This window comes from Mus caroli, chromosome 1, assembly GCF_900094665.2.
Source record: "Mus caroli chromosome 1, CAROLI_EIJ_v1.1, whole genome shotgun sequence".
Classification (NCBI taxonomy): domain Eukaryota; kingdom Metazoa; phylum Chordata; class Mammalia; order Rodentia; family Muridae; genus Mus; species Mus caroli.
In genome coordinates, this window is record NC_034570.1 from 65215543 (window position 1) to 65232714 (window position 17172).

The 17172-nt window shown below is 43.7% G+C and overlaps 1 protein-coding gene across 10 annotated transcripts in view; it reads right to left on the reverse strand.

Annotated features, from left to right (window-relative positions):
* The window catches only part of Fn1 (fibronectin 1), a 67559-nt gene that overhangs the window by 26157 nt on the left and 24230 nt on the right, over positions 1-17172 (reverse strand). For 6 of the 10 annotated variants that reach the window (XM_021150878.1, XM_021150136.1, XM_021149419.1 and 3 more), the window contains exons 16-25: positions 16758-16886; positions 16421-16510; positions 15517-15711; positions 14411-14683; positions 12710-12976; positions 9348-9442; positions 8004-8172; positions 7198-7284; positions 4020-4211; positions 1128-1310 (exon numbers count right to left, since the gene is read on the reverse strand). In XM_021150878.1, coding sequence (XP_021006537.1) covers positions 1128-1310; positions 4020-4211; positions 7198-7284; positions 8004-8172; positions 9348-9442; positions 12710-12976; positions 14411-14683; positions 15517-15711; positions 16421-16510; positions 16758-16886 — 1680 coding nt within the window. Of the gene's footprint in view, positions 1-1127; positions 1311-2427; positions 2701-4019; positions 4212-7197; positions 7285-8003; positions 8173-9347; positions 9443-12709; positions 12977-14410; positions 14684-15516; positions 15712-16420; positions 16511-16757; positions 16887-17172 lie in introns of all 10 variants that reach the window. The other 4 variants (XM_029481519.1, XM_029481508.1, XM_029481504.1 and 1 more) reach the window with 1 other exon arrangement.

Below are 17172 nucleotides of genomic sequence, written 5' to 3' on the forward strand. Positions count from 1 at the left end.
GGTGGTCAGCAGCTTCCGTGCTATGCAATGTCAAGATGTACAGTTGGACAAAATTTGACATGTGTCCTTGTTGGGGCCATCAATGTATTCAAGACAATGAACATATCTAGTGCCCCTGGATTCACTACACTGCCCTCAAACTGCTTAATTTTTAAAATAGGGTAATAATGACTTCTCTAAGGGGGAGTTTCTTTGGGGTCATAGCATTAGGACTCTTTAAGATACATAATTAACATGTGACACGGTTTGGCTAAACTGGTGCCAACAGGTGGCGGGGTCTAGTATATTGGACAATGTGGTTCCTACTGACTGGACAGACATTTCCTTGTGGCCACAATCAGGTTAAGTATCTGGATATTCTGGTCCTTAGCCACCAAGTGAGGACAGGACAGAGATCAGGCATGCTGCTGCCTCTTTGTAGTTCGCTTTCTGAGACATATCTGAGGAGAAGAGGATGTTTTCTGATCCTATTTGGAAATGGGCCTGAATGTAACTACTGTCCTCTCCTGTAGAACCCCTGTACTTATACAATTTCCTACAATGTTGCAACCTCTTGTTCTCTTTAATTCAAAATATCCTCTTCCAGTAGGACTTGGGAAGAAACAATTTCTATAACTTGTCTAATACATGTCAGTTGCTTTCTAAACTCTCAGGCTTCAGGGAAATGGTGCAAACACATGCTTTCTGAAATATGAACTAAACGTCTGCCTGTCTCCACGCAAAACCCATTCTAAGTTTTCTAGTGCTAAATAGATCCCCTGGTAGCGGTAGGTCTCACACAAGAAAGGACAATAAACTAGATGCGCTGATCTCCATGTTTCTCACTCTTTCCTTAGTTACGGAATTCACTTGGGAGTCACTTATCTTTTGTGCACTTATTAGAGAATGTTTGACACCTTGGCGCTTCACAGACCGTGCCTTCCGCTACGATTTGTAGCAATCAAAGGTTTGCCACTCCAGCAGAATCATTACATCTTTCACAGTTTACAGAGCCGCCTATTGAACTTGGAGAGTGTGTCTCTCTGTCATGGTTCCCTTTTCTCTTAGGTGGTCCTCCAGAAAAATTCAGAATCCATTCCTTGTGCTCCAGATAAGAATCTACGGAAAAGCTATGTATGAGGGCTTACTTGTTAGGACCACAGCATTGTCTGAAGGTGAAATGGATAACTCTGCAACGTCCTCTTCATTCTTCACGGGTGAGTAGCGCACCAAGAGGTTGGTCAGCTCGATGGACGGAGGTGGGGCCCAAGTGACCCGCATAGTGTCTGGACCAATATTGGTGAATCGCAGATCCGTGGGAGGAGGGACAGCTGATATCAAATAAGGAGGATTGAGTTAATGCGAATTTAAAGTCAAAGCTAAAAAAAACGAATAGCTGAAAAGGTAAAAACCAGTATTTCATGCAGAAAAGAAACAGTTACAACCATGCAAACAGTCTAATCTAATCTAATCTAAATCATGACACGATACTGTTAAAAAAATAAACAAAACACTATAGAGAACACTGTTAGGCCCCTTTAACCTTTCTGCCATGATCAATGCATTTTAAAAGAATTTTAGTCTACTTTTCAAATAGGTAGGCTTTTTTTGTGACTGTTATTGCCGTTTTAGTACATCGATACCACGGAAGATGTTTCTCCCAGGCTGAAGAGGCTTAAGTTGCCACACAGCAAAGACACATAGCAGTACTTTCTGAAGAAACACATGCACACAGACAAAAAAGACAAGGGGTCCTCAGTTTCCCCGGAGTGAGATATCTACACACTACTGCATTGCCATAATTCCATTCAGTGAACTCTACTTACAAGTGAGGGGATTCATGCACAGTGGTTCTCAGCAATGTTTCTTACCATGCAGGGCAGAGAACCTTTTAAGATGTTGCATGCTTGTCTCTAGACTGTGGTTAAAGAGGAGTTTCTTTACCCTGTCGAGCAGCACTATCCAGAAGGCCCTACGGCTCGTCATCATCCTACCCTGAGATCTCCCCTTCTGTTCCACACTCATTTTTGATGGGTGTTTTATTAGCTACAAAAGGAGCGTAGGAACTTATCAAAAGGTAAGAGGAAGCACACAGCAGCACACTTTGGAGGCCTGACCTAGTGTAAATGGGTGCTCGTCATTCAGTTTGATAGTCATACTTTAAAAAAAGAAATACTCAAGATCTGTAAATGTAACCTCCTTTGCATTTCATAAATCAGAGATCTAGAGTTCTTCACCTTCACATCTGTTTGTGCTTTGACTGAAAGTGCATGAGACTATTTACGCATACTTTCATGCAACCAGACTAATATATCCCTTTTCTCTGAGCGGGCCCCGTCTTCATCTCCGTAGCCAATCACTGGCTTGGAAACATCCAGATTTAACCACAGCGACTGAGCAGCATGCAACACCATCCATGTCTCAAACACAGAAGACTTCAAGATTCACCCGTTTGCTGTGTCAGTGTAGTAGGGGCACTCTCTCCGCCATTAATGAGAGTGATAACGCTGATGTCATAGTCAATGCCAGGCTCCAGCCCTGTAACTGTGTAGTATCCTACTGAGGAGTCCACAAAATCTTCAAAAATAGGGATCCCTTCTCCTGCCGCAACTACTGTGATTCGGTACCCGATAATGGTGGAAGAGTTTAGCGGGGTCCACCTCAGGCCGATGCTTGAATCAGTTATATCAACAAAGCTTAGGTCAGTGAGCTGGGGCACCTCTATTGAGTTACGAAGCAAAGAGGAGGCAAAAGAAAAGTAGAGGCAAAAAAAAAAGGGAAAAAATAAAGCAGTGTACATCAGGTGACCGGTAGTGAAATTGACGGAATGCTCAAGCAATGATGGTATATGCAATGTGTCCCAAATTATCTGAAAAGACGTCCCAAGCATCATGAGTAATTTGCTCCCCTGGGAGACTAATGCAGGTTACCACATTCTTTCAGGGGCTTTCTCCCATTTAGAAAATGTCCCTGAATGGTACAGTTTTAACTTCTCAAGTGCTAAAAAAAATTAATCATAAACACATTTACAATGTCAAAATCATTCTCAGAGCCTGAACTGATTTATAAAATACACTAGCAATGTTGGCGGGGTGGAGGGGAGGGGGTAGAACACAAAACCTTTAGTAAGAAAATAAAATCTTACAAAGGTTTAAAAAAAAATTGGCTGGCTAATTGACTTATTTTCCATGTTCAAAAGCCATGATGGCATCATGACCATGGTATTAATCTATGTTGTGAATGTGCCACTCAAATACACAGTCAGGCCAAGGCCAGCCAGCACTGAGCCCTGAGCCCACTCCACTGCCAACATTTTAATTCGTGTAATTTAATTAGTATTCATAAATGCATAACAAAATACTGCAGAGGGTAAGAGAGTCTGACCAGCGCTTTCAATCTACAGAAGACTGGGGACACACAATGAACCTATCCCTAGACAGGCCTTTGTGACGCTGTCTTTCAATTCAGAAGAAAGCAAGCCATGGGGAGCCTGGCCTTTACTTCTTTCCTTTCTGTGGTTTTTCATCCCACTTGCAATTTTAAAAAGGATTTGAAGCTGCAAGATAAAGATTTGGATTGTCAACCAAGTGTGTTTCAGTGCTCACATATGGAGACAAAGACTGTTTTCTAGATAACCGTTGGAGGTGGAGATGGATTGTTAAACCCCGGGCACAAATGCCCCAATGGGATGCATTTACCACATTACTTTTAGCCCATCAGCACTGGATACAGACACGCGACACTGTTTAGTAATCTTTCCGTGTGAGCAAACAGTACAGAGTTAATGCCGTGGCTGCACTCATCAGGTACCCATGGCAACAGACAGCATCCCAGGGAAGCACAGATAGTGAAGCAGAGGGAACAGGAAAGCCTTCATCCAAACAGTTGCTTTTTGGCTTTGTGGTTTTGGAGAGCGCCCTGGGAGGTTGGCATTAAATCCCAACTGTATCTGACACACTCAGCTATCTCGGATTAAGATGCTAATCCCCACTGCTACTCAAAACTGCCACTCTAAGGATAACAGCTTATTTTTCTATTACCTGGGACAACGGTATCAGAGATAGGGGCACTTTCCTTGTCATCTTTGACAGTGTAAACACTGACATTGTACTCCAGGCCAGGATTCAGGTTCTCAAAAGTGCAGGAACTCTGATCAGCATGGACCACTTCTTCCAGAGAGGTCCCCTGCTGCCCGTTCGTGGGGGTCGTCGTTATTCTGTAGCCAGTGATATCTGGAGTAAATGCAGAGAGGAAGTTACCATACAGAACCTATGTAACTCAGGGTATATTAAACTGTACAAGGCTGTAATATACCAACAGTCAGAAAGTAGGAATTACTCTGCCGGGTGACTAGTCCATAGCAACTTATGATAATTTCATAATAACTAGAGTCTGAGAGTCTCCAGCACTTAGACATGAATGTTTGAGATGGAAATGCTAACTTGATCATTCTACATTGCATCCACTGGGCAAGCTTACAACCCATATAAATGTGTTAACTACAAAGTAAAATCATGGGACCGTTAACAAAGATAAGGAAATCTTAGAGAAGACCTGAGAGTTTCCTGTCTACAAATTCCATCCTCTTTTTACTATTTTATCCTGTTTTTCCTTAATGGGTGACCTGTGGGAGAGCTAGGAAATCTACTTTTTTTTTTTTTTTAATGCTCTGAGATTGCTTTCCACTTAAACATTCTCCGAAGAGTGTAAAAGTTTGAACTATGGGAACCAGGGGTGTGGGGAGGGGCTGGAGGGCACAGAACCCAGAAGTGTAGATGCTCATTCTCGAAAACGAATATTAATCATAGAAGACTTCAGAATCATGAAAATTGGGCAGTGAAGGTATTAAAGGAAAGGAGCTATCAATAAATCTAGTAGTGGCCAGAGCTCTGCAGGGCCAGGCTGGAAGAAGACAGAACAATATTGACCCACTGAGAACAGGGAATGAGGGTATATCCTGTCAGTGGGGAGAAGGTGAACATTAACGTGTTATGTGCTAGGAAACCCAGTGGGATGGGAAGTCAATAACATTTCGGTCATTTGCTTTACGCCTGACCATTGAATGGGCAGGCCACTGAAACCAAAGATTGATGATCCAGCTGCCCAGAAGCAAGAACTTGTCAGCTTCAAGTTTCAAACCCAGAGAAACTTATCTGGAAACACTGTAGCTGTCACATTATACAACACATTGCCACAGAGAAGGAAACATCACTCAGTCTGCCTATTTCAAAAGGAGATTAAAAGGAGTATTTTAAACTAGTTTTATTTTGTGTGACTATAATCACACACATTTATAGATAACTGCCTGACACCTACGCCCGAGCAAGGGTAAGAACGGTGTAAGAGATTATAGCTACAAATTATAGACTAAAGATTTGGCTCGGTGGATAAGCTGTTGGCCACGTACTCATGAGGACCTGACTGAGTTCCTATCTGCAGAATCCACATAAAGCCAGACACCAGAGCGTGTCTGAAATCCCCAATGTTGCTAGAGAGCATTGGGAAGTGAAGACAGGAGAGTTCCCAGAAGCTACTGGCCTCACTGTCTTAAAGAAGATGGAAGGCAGTCACGTATACTGAAGGTTATCCTCTGACCTCCATACACACACTGTACCACCTGAACTTGGACACATGAAAAATGCATGTAGGCATGCATCCATCATACAAAGGTACTTTAAGATGATATATATGTGTATGTATATAATATATAGAGATAGATGCAGATATAGTTTATATAGTTTTGTCAAGACATAGCCCACACTATGACCCCAGGCTAGCATTAAGACTCACTATATATACCAGGCTAATCCTCCTGCCTCAGCTCTAGTGTTGGGGTGACGTTACTTTTAGAAAACCATTATCGCCGGGCGATGGCGGCGCACACCTTTAATCCCAACACTTGGGAGGCAAAGGCAGGTGTATTTCTGAATTTGAGGCCAGCCTGGTCTACAAAGTGAGTTCCAGGATAGCCAGGGCTATACAGAGAAACCCTGTCTCGAAAAACAAAACAAAACAACAACAAAAAAATTATCAATGAGTAAAATTAGCAACAATCAAATAATGAACTAAATATACTGCTCCAACTAGTTGGCTCCCATTGACCATGTTCTCAAGTAGCAAGGTGTGGCAGCGGGTCTCCCAGGGGAATCATAGCTGCTCGTGTAGCCACGCCCAGCTTTTTGCCTAGTGGCTGGGGATGAACTATGTCCTTTTGCAATGCACATCAAATGCTCTCCCCCACGTGAGCCTCCGCCCATCCCTGTCTCTCTTACATTTTACCGTTCAATTCATTACATGTTCATAGGTTACAGGTGTGCATACTGAACCAACATGGATTAAAAAAGATACTGATTGAAGATAATTTGGATCTATGCTATGCATGCACTCTTTCTTGTTACTGTCCCCAAAACAATCCAGCGGGACAATGACTTCCACAGCATTTGCAATCTATTAGGCTCTAAGTAACCTAGAGATAGTTGAATAGGTCATACGCAAGAAAGCACAGCATCATTTTATGCGGCGGGCTGAGCAAGCTACAGAGTTTGAAGTCACTGGGAACCCTGAAGCCAGCCCCACCCAGATACCAAGCGACTTGTCAAACTTCAGTAAACAGAGCTTAAGGTTTATGGACTACACACTATGGTTTCAGCCTTTAAAATTGGGCTTGAAATTTATTTATTCATTTGTCACTTATTTACTTGTTATTTATTTGTTACTTGCTTGTTTGTTTATTTATTATGTGCATGGGTATTGTGCCTACATGTGTGAGGTTTTCAGATCCCCTGGAAACTGGAGTTCAGACAGTTGTGAGCTGCCATGTGGGTGCTGGGAATTGAACCCGGGTTCTCTGAAAAAGGCAGCTGGGGCTCTGAACTGCTGAGCTATCCCTCCAGCCCCAGTTTGGGCATTTTTAATAAGCTGAACAAAATCTTCTTTCCATCTAATCCTCTCAAAATTCCCTGTAGTATAAATGTTAGTCTCCCCGTCCCCCACAGCCTAGCATTTGATTGTTCTCTTTCCTGTGAGTTAAGAAAAGATGCAGCCGTGTTTACACACAGTTCATGAACTCTCTCATTCTCCTCTGTCACTCATGGAGAGCCGAGCACTTGCTTTCTCTCTTTCTCTGAATGGAATCCAAATCTGTCTTGGGAAAGCCTCATGTGTACGTGCTCTCAGATCCGCCCCACGCTTCCCTAGGGTGGTGTTCCCCTTTTTTACCTGGGGTAGTGCTCCTCTCCCAGGAGACAGTAAGCACTCCAGTGTCAGGGTTTGCCTCCAGGTGCAAGTTGGTTGGTGGAGACAGCGCTACACAGAAAAGAAAACTTAAAAGTTAAACTGAACACAAAACACTTGGCCTGTGAAATGAATGTTCCTTCTATGCCCTCTCTCCACCCTTCTTTCCTCTCACCTCCCTCCTTTTTTGCCTTTCTTTATCCCTTCCCTCCAGGATTGGAAAAATAAAGTATTCTATAAAAATACAGGCGACAGTAACCCCTGATAGGTGATCTCTAGGATTAACGCTATTATAATTCACTACTGAAATTGTTTCATCTTGCCAGTTTGGAAGACTTTTGACATGGAAGGAACACTTCTAATTCTGTGGCCTGCATGACACCAGCTAAACTACATTCAGTTCTGAAGACTCTGCTAATATAAATAAGAGAGAGGTTCTTCCCTTGTTCTGTCTCAAAAGTAAGCTGGGATGCTAGCATTTGAATAATTAGAGGAATATGTTTCTTTTGAGGGGAGGATGGGCTCTCACTGTTGGTTGGCCTAGAACTTACTATGTAGACCAGGCTAGCCATAAATTCTCCAATATCTGCCTCTCTCTGCTTCCTAAGTACTGGGATTAGAGGTGTGTGCTATAAACCCAGCTCTGCCTCCAGTTTTTGGCTGGTCTTGAACTCCCATCATCATTCTTAACTTCCCAAGCACCAGGATTAAAGGCACACCCTACCACACCTGGCTTTGGCAATCTTTTAAAATAGTTTACAAGTTAAAAGAAGAAGGAAGGCTCTCCTCACGTGTCACTACTCTGTTGACAATCGGTGCATCTCTCTCCTGGCCATCTCGCAGGACTTGGATGGTGTAAGTGTATTCCACGCCTGGAGTCAAGCCAGACACAACAATGCTCCCTGAGTCTGAAGTCACTTCTCGGGGTGCCTCACCTCCCTGGCTCGGTCGTACACCCAGCTGGAAGGAAGACAGCAAAATCAGCATGAAGGATGAATATTCCAGAGATCCCAAGAGGTTGTAGATTTACACAGGGGGATGTCCTTTACAACTCCATACTGTGCATTTACTGGGTGGATAACACATTGAGGGCTCACTTTAGTGATTTTGCAATTAGCTGGAGGTATCTTCCTTTGGTACTCGGGTCCTTTATAATAGAAACTTTCTAGAGAAATGTCAGTATAACTGTTTGACATAGACCCTTCTGGTGCATACCAGCAGTACACAGGGAAGAAATGCTCTAGGCTCTCTCTCTAAGTTATCTGCAGCCACTTTGACACACGGAAATGAAAAACACATTCCCACGAAGACATCCGTGTGTTCCTAACTACAAAAGCTTAGGTGACATTATCAAAAGGTACTCAGCTCCAGAGAAACCCTTCCGATTCTCTGTGGCTTCTACAACTCTGAACGACATTATTAAGGGAAACTAAAAAGGTGCATTGGCGGCCTTCATAAAGGTCCCCTCTGTACCTGAGCAGCCCACTCATCAAGATGGCTATTTGCATACTAAAAAGCAGAGTGACCCTGGGTCTATTTCTTTTTTCTCTCTTTTAAACAATCAGGCTTTGATTCCAGACATAATAAGTATCTCTTTTTTTTTTTTTTTATCCTCTGGATGCCTAAGGATGGGATTCTTTTTAAAAAACATATTCATTTGCATCTATCACGTCCCTAGTATCATTGCTTTAAAGAACATGACTGCAGATATCTAAAGCGAAGACCTCAATTTTAACTTCTATTAAGAAATTCACCCACAGGGCTTTGAACAAGTTGAGATGAAACTGATTGGATAAAAATGTGATTTTTAAGTGACTCGCAGTTTAATTGGTCTTCCCAAATTGGTTTTCATAAGCTTCGCGACACCCATTTAGAGCAACACATCAAATGAGGTTTGGCTATACTTTTATTTTAAAATGGAGTTCCCTGGGGAGAAGGACAGAAAACAGAACAACACTACAGTTCCATGCTCATGGTTTTCTTCCCTTGCAACACAGAGAAGCCTCAATGCAGGCTTTGCTCTCAGAAGGTCCTGGAGTATGAGCATAGAGCTTTAAAATCCCAGGTCTGTAAAGTGTGGTGGGAATGGGAAGACACCCCTGGGCTGGATCATGAGAGGTGCATCTGAGACTCACCTTGAAGCCAATCCTTGGAGCGGGGGTCCAGGTGATCACAATTGTGGTCTCTGTCACCTCGGTGTTGTAAGGGGGAATGGAGCGCAGAGGCTGCACTGCAAATTAATCAACATGAGGTTCAACGTTAGGCGCATAGGTGTAGGCCAGGACTGCAGATTAACGAGCATTTTAAACAGAGTTTTGGTCTAGCCAGTAAGTAGACAGAGAATGTAGCCAAGGTGCATTCATCGGCTAAGAAGTTGAACTGCTTCAAGTCACCCAGGACCTGGTGAGACCTGGGAAGGGGGCTGAGGGTGGTGATTCTGTAGGTCCAGCTTTGGGCTGGGACTTGAATTTCTGGCAGAGACCTGTCACTCACAGGTAGTAGAAAGAGGGGCTAGCTTACCTCAATGGAAGTCCCTTTTAATTTCTTGGGCCTTATGATCTGTATCTTTTCATGATTTGGGGATCTTATCATCAACATCAGATCCATCCCTCAAACATGTGGTTGATCATTCAGAACAAAAATGCTGCAGACACTTAATACCTAACCACTAGACATAGAAATTATTAACTAGTATACTTGGTATTCTAGTATCCTGACACCACCATCATTTCTTTTACTGAAAATTCTAACTTTTTTTGTTTGTTTGTTTGTTTGTTTTCGAGACAGGGTTTCTCTGTGTAGCCCTGGCTGTCCTGGAACTCACTCTATAGACCAGGCTGGCCTCGAACTCAGAAATCCGCCTGCCTCTGCCTCTGCCTCCCGAGTGCTGGTATTAAAGGCATGCGCCACCAATGCCCGGCTGAAAATTCTAACTTTTTAACAGCCTGGAGATAATGTTCAGCAATTAGGACCAAATACTGCTCCTGCAATTCAGAACTGTCCATTTTCACACCTAGGCATTTTCTATTGCGTCAGCCAAGCAGCTAAATCTTGCCCCATGTTTGAGACAATATTCTCTTGCCTAGACAAGACCATTACAGGAAAATCACCAAGCCACAAACCCACAAAGTGTTGTCAAACAAAGGATGCGCCTGTAAGCATGAATTATGGGTTCTGGCAGGGCTTGTTAGGTAAGGAACAACCTGGCTGTTGAGAAATGACATATGCCCTCAAACAGGAGCAGGCTGGGTTCCTCCTCTATAAATAACTTATTCCCCCCACTTTTCTCACAGCTGCTCTTAAGAATTTAGCATGAGATATAAACGTCAGAAAACTGGCTGTTTCCAAAACTTAATTTTGGTAAAGCTTCAGAAACTAAAGTTCCTAGGCCCTGCTGATGTTTATACGGAGACTATCTGAGGTCCAAATGGATTTGCGTAACTCCTTGGTTCCACTGGTTTATTTAAATCTGAGCCACAGTGAGCTGTTCTTGTTCACCATTTGTCTTTCAGTCACCTACCCTACCGTGTTTGGAAAGGATACTCCGTGCAATGAGGTATGTTAATTAACGGTCAGCAAATACAGTTTTAGTGTTACACCCAGAAGCTTCAAGTACGAGGCCAAGTAAGAGGCTGTGTGCACAGAAACTCCATGCTCATTAATTTAAGGGACAGCTACAAGAAACGGGTTTTGCAAGAAAAACAAAGATACTAATTCTATAAGAGTGGATCTTAGACTATCTCAAAACTGGGCAATGTCAAATACCAAACATTTAAAAAGAAGTCTGCACACTAGAAAGCAGACTTCATTTGCTGGTGAACAGTTTCGTAGGAAAAAGCAGGCCTTCGGTGTTCAACCTCACATTACCAAATGTGCATGCAAAGACGTTTGTGGTAAACAATAGATTCCTGTGGGGAAGTTGACAGTTTTTCTAGATTGTTGCTTGTTTGTTTGTTTGTTTGTTTTTGAGACAGGGCCTCTTTGCTTAGCCCTAGCTGTTCTAGACCTCACTAATGACCAGAGTGGCCTTGAACTCAGAGAGATCCACCTGAGTCTACCTACCAAGTGATAGCACTAAAGGCAGGTATGTGCTACCATGCAGGGTAAAGGCATGTATGTGCTACCATGCAGGGCTTAGATTACTTTTTAATGCAAACAAGACTTGCTGAAAGCTCCTGGAAAGCTGGGAACCAGGGGTAGACGGCCATAAATGCCCAAAGCATGCTTATTGTTAGGTCCTCCTATAATTCAAAAATAACAAGTGCTCAGCAAGAAATAAATCTCATAGCTCTCTGTCATGTAAATGGAGTATACTTAGGAGGAAAGCAGCTTGTGAATACAGGACTTTATGGAGATGTGGATAAATAAGGGAGTTAAGGCCATTTCCTCTAAAATATTGAGTCAAAGGCTAGTCATAGCCAAAAACCCTTGTCTTTTTCCTCTGTGTGAAAGTGAAAGTTAAGGGAAGAGGAAACCAGGCTCTGCTGTGAAGGACTGTAGCCTTCGGCGGGCGGTCCAGGCTCTCAAGGAAGTCACATACTTAACCTCTCTTTCCATTTGCTGATGTCTGTTCAGTCCATGGGTGGATTTTTTTTTTTAACATATATGACTATCAGTTGATGTCTAGAGAGTGATGTGATGGAGCTATGCATATGGGTTAGATTCTGTCTACTAGTATTTAGTCAGCCTTTTCTACTTTGTATACGGTCTATGCGCTCATGGATTCGTGTGACTTCCTTAACCAGTCTCCACCATATTTCCTTTTCCTTCTTTCTTTCTTTTTTGTTTCTTGTTTGTGTATTTTTGTTTGTTTGTTTGAGACAGGGTCTTTCTATATAGTCCTGACTGTTCTGGAGCTCGCTATGTAGACCAGGCTGGTCTCAAACTCTGAGATCCACCTGCTTTTGCCTCCCAATTGCTGGGATGAATGAATGAAAGCGTACACCGACACACCAGCCTCGGCAGTGGATTTTTGGAGAACCTGGAGCTACTGACCAGCAACCCTGGCTGTGAGCCTCCAGATGCTCTTGTCTCTGTCTCCCAGTGCTAGGATTACAATTATCCACCAAAGCACTTGGCCTTTTATGTCCGTGCCAGGGATCTGAACTCTGGCCCTCATGTGTTAGCCGCACTTGTTTTAGCCACTGAGCTACCTCCCAAGTCCTCCTGACTCATAGTGTTAGCCCAGAAGGATAGAAAGAACCTGGAAATACCTGCAAATTAACACACCGTTATCTTCATCAAGCACTTATCAGCCCGGGCAAAGGCCACGAACTGTGCTGCCCACGCTGGCAAAGCTGTCTATGTTACAGCAGACCAGCAAGAAATATTCAGAGAACACCAGCCTGTCCATGGGGCATACCTTCAATGGGACAGCTTTAAATGATGCACCAGGGCTTTTTAGGTTCACTTTTGAAAAGCAAAAGGACAGAAAAAGCCAATAGATAATTGAGAACATGTAGCTTCACGAAAGAAAGGCATTTGAATTTTAGCTTACGGGTAGTAAAGACTCCGGTGGCTTTGGGACTCTGCTGGTTCCCTTTCACAGCCACCAAGGTCACGGTGTACTCAGACCCAGGCTGCAGATTTCTCAGGGGATACTTGGAGGCCAAGGGTCCCACATTGTACTGCTTAGGCTGGCCTCCTCGGGTCAGGCCCGCGGTCAGTCGGTAGCCTGCTATACGGGCTCGAGGTGGAGTCCACGTTACCAGAACTGTTCTGTCAGTTTCATTGACAAACTGGAGGTTGGTGGGAGCGTCGAGTTCTGGGAAAAAAATAAGATGAAATGTGTCAAGAAACGTTTAGATCAATAACAGCCATGTTGAAATCCTCCCGCTTGATTAAGCTTCCCTTCCTCGAGGTTGGAACTAAAGTCAGAGCCACAGCCCTGGATACTGTGAGGCTCTGGAAGACTGGGGACAGTATAGAATTTTGCCGAAACTTTATCAGTTATGAAAATTCGTTGACCCTTTTCACTTGTCTATCATCCTTCGGAAAGGCTACTTTTCCCAGTAAAGATTTACCCACCACCCTTGGAAATTATAGTCACATTATAATAACAGTGTTACTTTTTTTTTTCTAAAGCAAAACAAACATTTTGCAAACCCCACAATTTGTTTTGGGCCAGAAAGGTTAAGGGAGGGGGCTAAGTCCAACAGAGTTAGGGCAAGAAAAGCTCCATGGGTCCTGCAGGCAATATGCTAACGTGTATGTTCATTGGCTGACCTAACCTCTGCTGGAGAAATAAAAGCTGCCTCACATGGATCTAATTACAATAACTAAAACAGATAGGCAGGACCCCAGTTCCATGGAGTATCAGAAAGAATCACATTTTTCTTTCTAAGGATGATAACTGGGCCTCCCATAGGAAGTTAGAACATCTTTGATAGAAAGAACCTTCCAGAGGTGGTCGAGTGTAATTGAGAACATCCATGAGCTTTGGAGTCCAAACCACTGTCACTTCCTCAGGGAAGACCTTAGGTCTCTTCCCACATCCAACAGAAGTAGCATTTCCCTTTGCACATGTCAGCGAAAGACTTAAGAGCCAGGCAGGTTCTGCTGATAAAGAGCTAAATAGATGATACCTCGCTGCCCAGTGCCACTAAATGTTTAGGATGAATTACTTAAGGTATTAACTCACTGTGTGGTGCTAGAGAGAGAACCCAGGGCCTCACACATCCCAGACATACATTTTACACACCCTGCTGCCTGGCAACTGCTAGTCTCAAATGAATTCTACCATATCTAACTACATATATTTTTTTAAATGCACTTAAGGGCTGGGGATGTTGTATAGTGGTAGAGCACTTTTGATTCACAGCTTAAAGAAAGGAAGGTAAAGGGAAGGGAGGAAGGGAGGAAAGGAAGGAAGAAGAGAGAGAGAAAGAGGGAAGAAGGGAGGGGAAACAGAGAGACAGAAGCACCGAAATTGCATCTCCGTTAGCAAAGAAAACTCTAACTCCAGCAGTGAGCATGTTGGACATGACATGCGTGTTGTTGGAAGCATGTATGTTGGAGTCAGCATTCTCAGAGCCCCAGTTTCATTCCACCTTCAACATTCCCTTCAACTCGATGTTGCCTTACTGCTGAGCTGTGAACCTGGGAGTGAGCGGCATGCTATGGAGTTATCACAAGTAGAGCTGAGGGTACAGAGCTAGAAGGAGGGACAACAAGACAGGCAGGCAGGCCCGGGACGTACTGGTGGTCTGTTGTGCTGTCAGAGGATTGCTTTCCCTGCCCTGGTGCACAGCAAAGACTTTGAAGAGGTACGTGACCCCAGGGGACAGCCCAGTGATTTCAGCAAAGGTATTTCTGTTGACAGGCAGCCTCTGCCCATGTTCCCCAGGCAGGCTGACAGGCAGGACCTCCACACGGTATCCAGACACCACACTATCAGGAGGGGTCCACATGATGGTGACTTTCACATCCGTCAGTTCCACAAACTGTAGGTCCGTCGGAGGGGGAACGTTATCTAGCAGACAAGAGCAATGAGTCAGTCAGTCACAATTCCCACTGAAGGTTGATGCTAGAAGTTAGCTCCCTGAACAGTTCCGCCATCTCTTAGACCCACTCATTCTAGGCCAATACTGGGCTTTGCCTCTTAATCAAAAGATAGATGTGTGTGTGTGTACTCATGGTTAGTCAAACTGATATTGGAATCTCTATTTAGTATCTATAGATAGGCATGTTATAACATAAAACCAAGAAGTTAAAATAATATACAAAAATAAATGTTTTCACTTTACAAGAAACAGCTGGTGTGTTTGTTTAACTGACTCATTTTATGGTAGTTAAGAGAACAGATTAAGTAATTCTTAAGCATCCCAGGAAAAGAAAGAGGAGATGTTGTGAGTTTTTAACCAGAAAACCCAATAGTTGCCTTGGATAAATTCCTTCCAAGTGCTGACATTTTAGCATTTAACTCAGTAGTTCTCAACCTGTGAGTTGAGACCCCCTTTCACAGGGGTCACCTAAGACCATCAGAAACACAGATACTTACATTATGATTCACAACAGCTCAGCTATAGAGCAGCATGGCACTAATTTTACAGTTGGGGTCACCACGGCATTAGGAAGGGTGAGAGCCATTGATTTGGGTGATGGGGACATAGAAAGAGCTGGCAAAGACTAAAACAGCTCCCTCTCAGGGATCTGTCACTCACGGGACCTGCACCTCAGTCCTCCCTGAAGGCTAAAGAATGAGTATAATCCACGTGGGCTTTATCTTCCCCTGGAAGGTTAGAGCGGCTCTCTGGTCTAGTCCTAAGAGATCAGACATCAGGGAATGGGTTGTTTTTAAGTTACCAGATCTTGGGGTGCCAGTGGTCTCCTGTTGGATGAAAACGGGTGTGCTCTCCTGATTCTCCTCCACAGCATAGATAGTGATGTTGTACTGAACACCGGGCTGCAGGTCGCTGAGGGTGACGGAGTTGGCCGTTTCAGGGAGGTTGAGCTCTGTGCTACTGCCTTCTACTGAAGGCGAATAGACAATTCTATACCCTGCAGGTTTAGGAGAACAGCGTTTAGACACATGGTCTTCAGAAGCGGAGGCTAGACAAATTATAACTCTCCTTTCTCATGGCCCTTGGCATCTTGTTTGACTGTTAAGAATCAGCAAGATTCTTTCTGGGTCTTTCAATGTTACCACTTCCTCTGATAATGCCTGACTAGCACAGAAATAAGAACAGTTGATAAGAATCTTTTAATAATCAAATAGCATCCTTGAACCCAGAGATCCTTAATGAATGTCAGTAAGTGAAGCCATGAAGTGAGACATTCATAGTACTAGCCGCTTTCTCTTCTCGGAGCAGAGGAATCGAATCAGCCTGAGCACTGTCTGCACCTTTCACTGGTGAAGCTAGAGCAGCAACTCAGCTCCCTCTTCAGCAGTGAGCAGCAGCTCTGCAGGAATCATCCACCTCTACAGCCCGGGAACTGCCCACTGCAGTGAACAGCGGGGCTGGCCTTATAGGTTGCAGATGCATATATTACGAATGGGGGTGTGTAAACAGACTTGAAGGAAAGCAAATCAAAAACAAAGAATCCCTGGAAGATTTGAAGTGGACACACCCACTTCACGCACACACTCACACATACACACACACCTCCAACCACTTAAAATGGGAGATTTAAAAGGTGGTACCAGTTGAGTCAGAATATTCCCCTTCCACATCTATATATCAAAACAAACACAGAAGCCAAAGATGACCTGTGATAGGTGCCTGGGGTCTACTCCACCGAACAACAATGGAAGTATCATCAACCTGGTCCACGGTAGGGTCTGGAGGAGCGTCAGGTGCTGAAAGAAGAAGAACGGAAATCAGTCAGTGTTGCTACAAGCCCATGCGTTACAGAAAAACAAAAAGAGTCTTTAAAAATTTGTTTTTTAAAACAGTGGTTCTTAATACACACTAGCCTGGATCTCTACCCTCAGCATCCCAAAGCTGTGAGTGTACGTATGTGTGATTACGATGTATGTGTGTATCATATCACCCACCATACCCCATACCTAAAGTTTCTTTTATTATGGCTGGGTGCCCACATACCTGTAGTCTGCGAGGTAGACAGGATCAAGCTCTGTTTTCCCTCCTCAGATATCTGATAGACATTGACAATGTACTTTCTGCCCGGGAGCAGGTCAGGAATGTTCACAGAAGTGGCCGTGCTTGGGAGATCTTTAAAATACAGGGCAAAGGTTAGTGGCCGGAGCAAACCAATCTTCCACGGCTTCTAAGAGCGCTATACTCAGAGGGTGAAAGTCCACGAGGAACGTTCTAGTGAATAACCTGCAATTTCCAATGTAAGTTCTTTCATTTTCCACCCCCCCCCCAAGATGTATAATTTTTAATAACCTCCCTGTTTTTTTTGTTTTTTTTAAAAAACAGAGCTGTCATTAGATATCAGAGTAGTAGCCATGGTGGAAGGAAGGATGGCAGGGCAGGGGTTGGAAGGAGATTCATT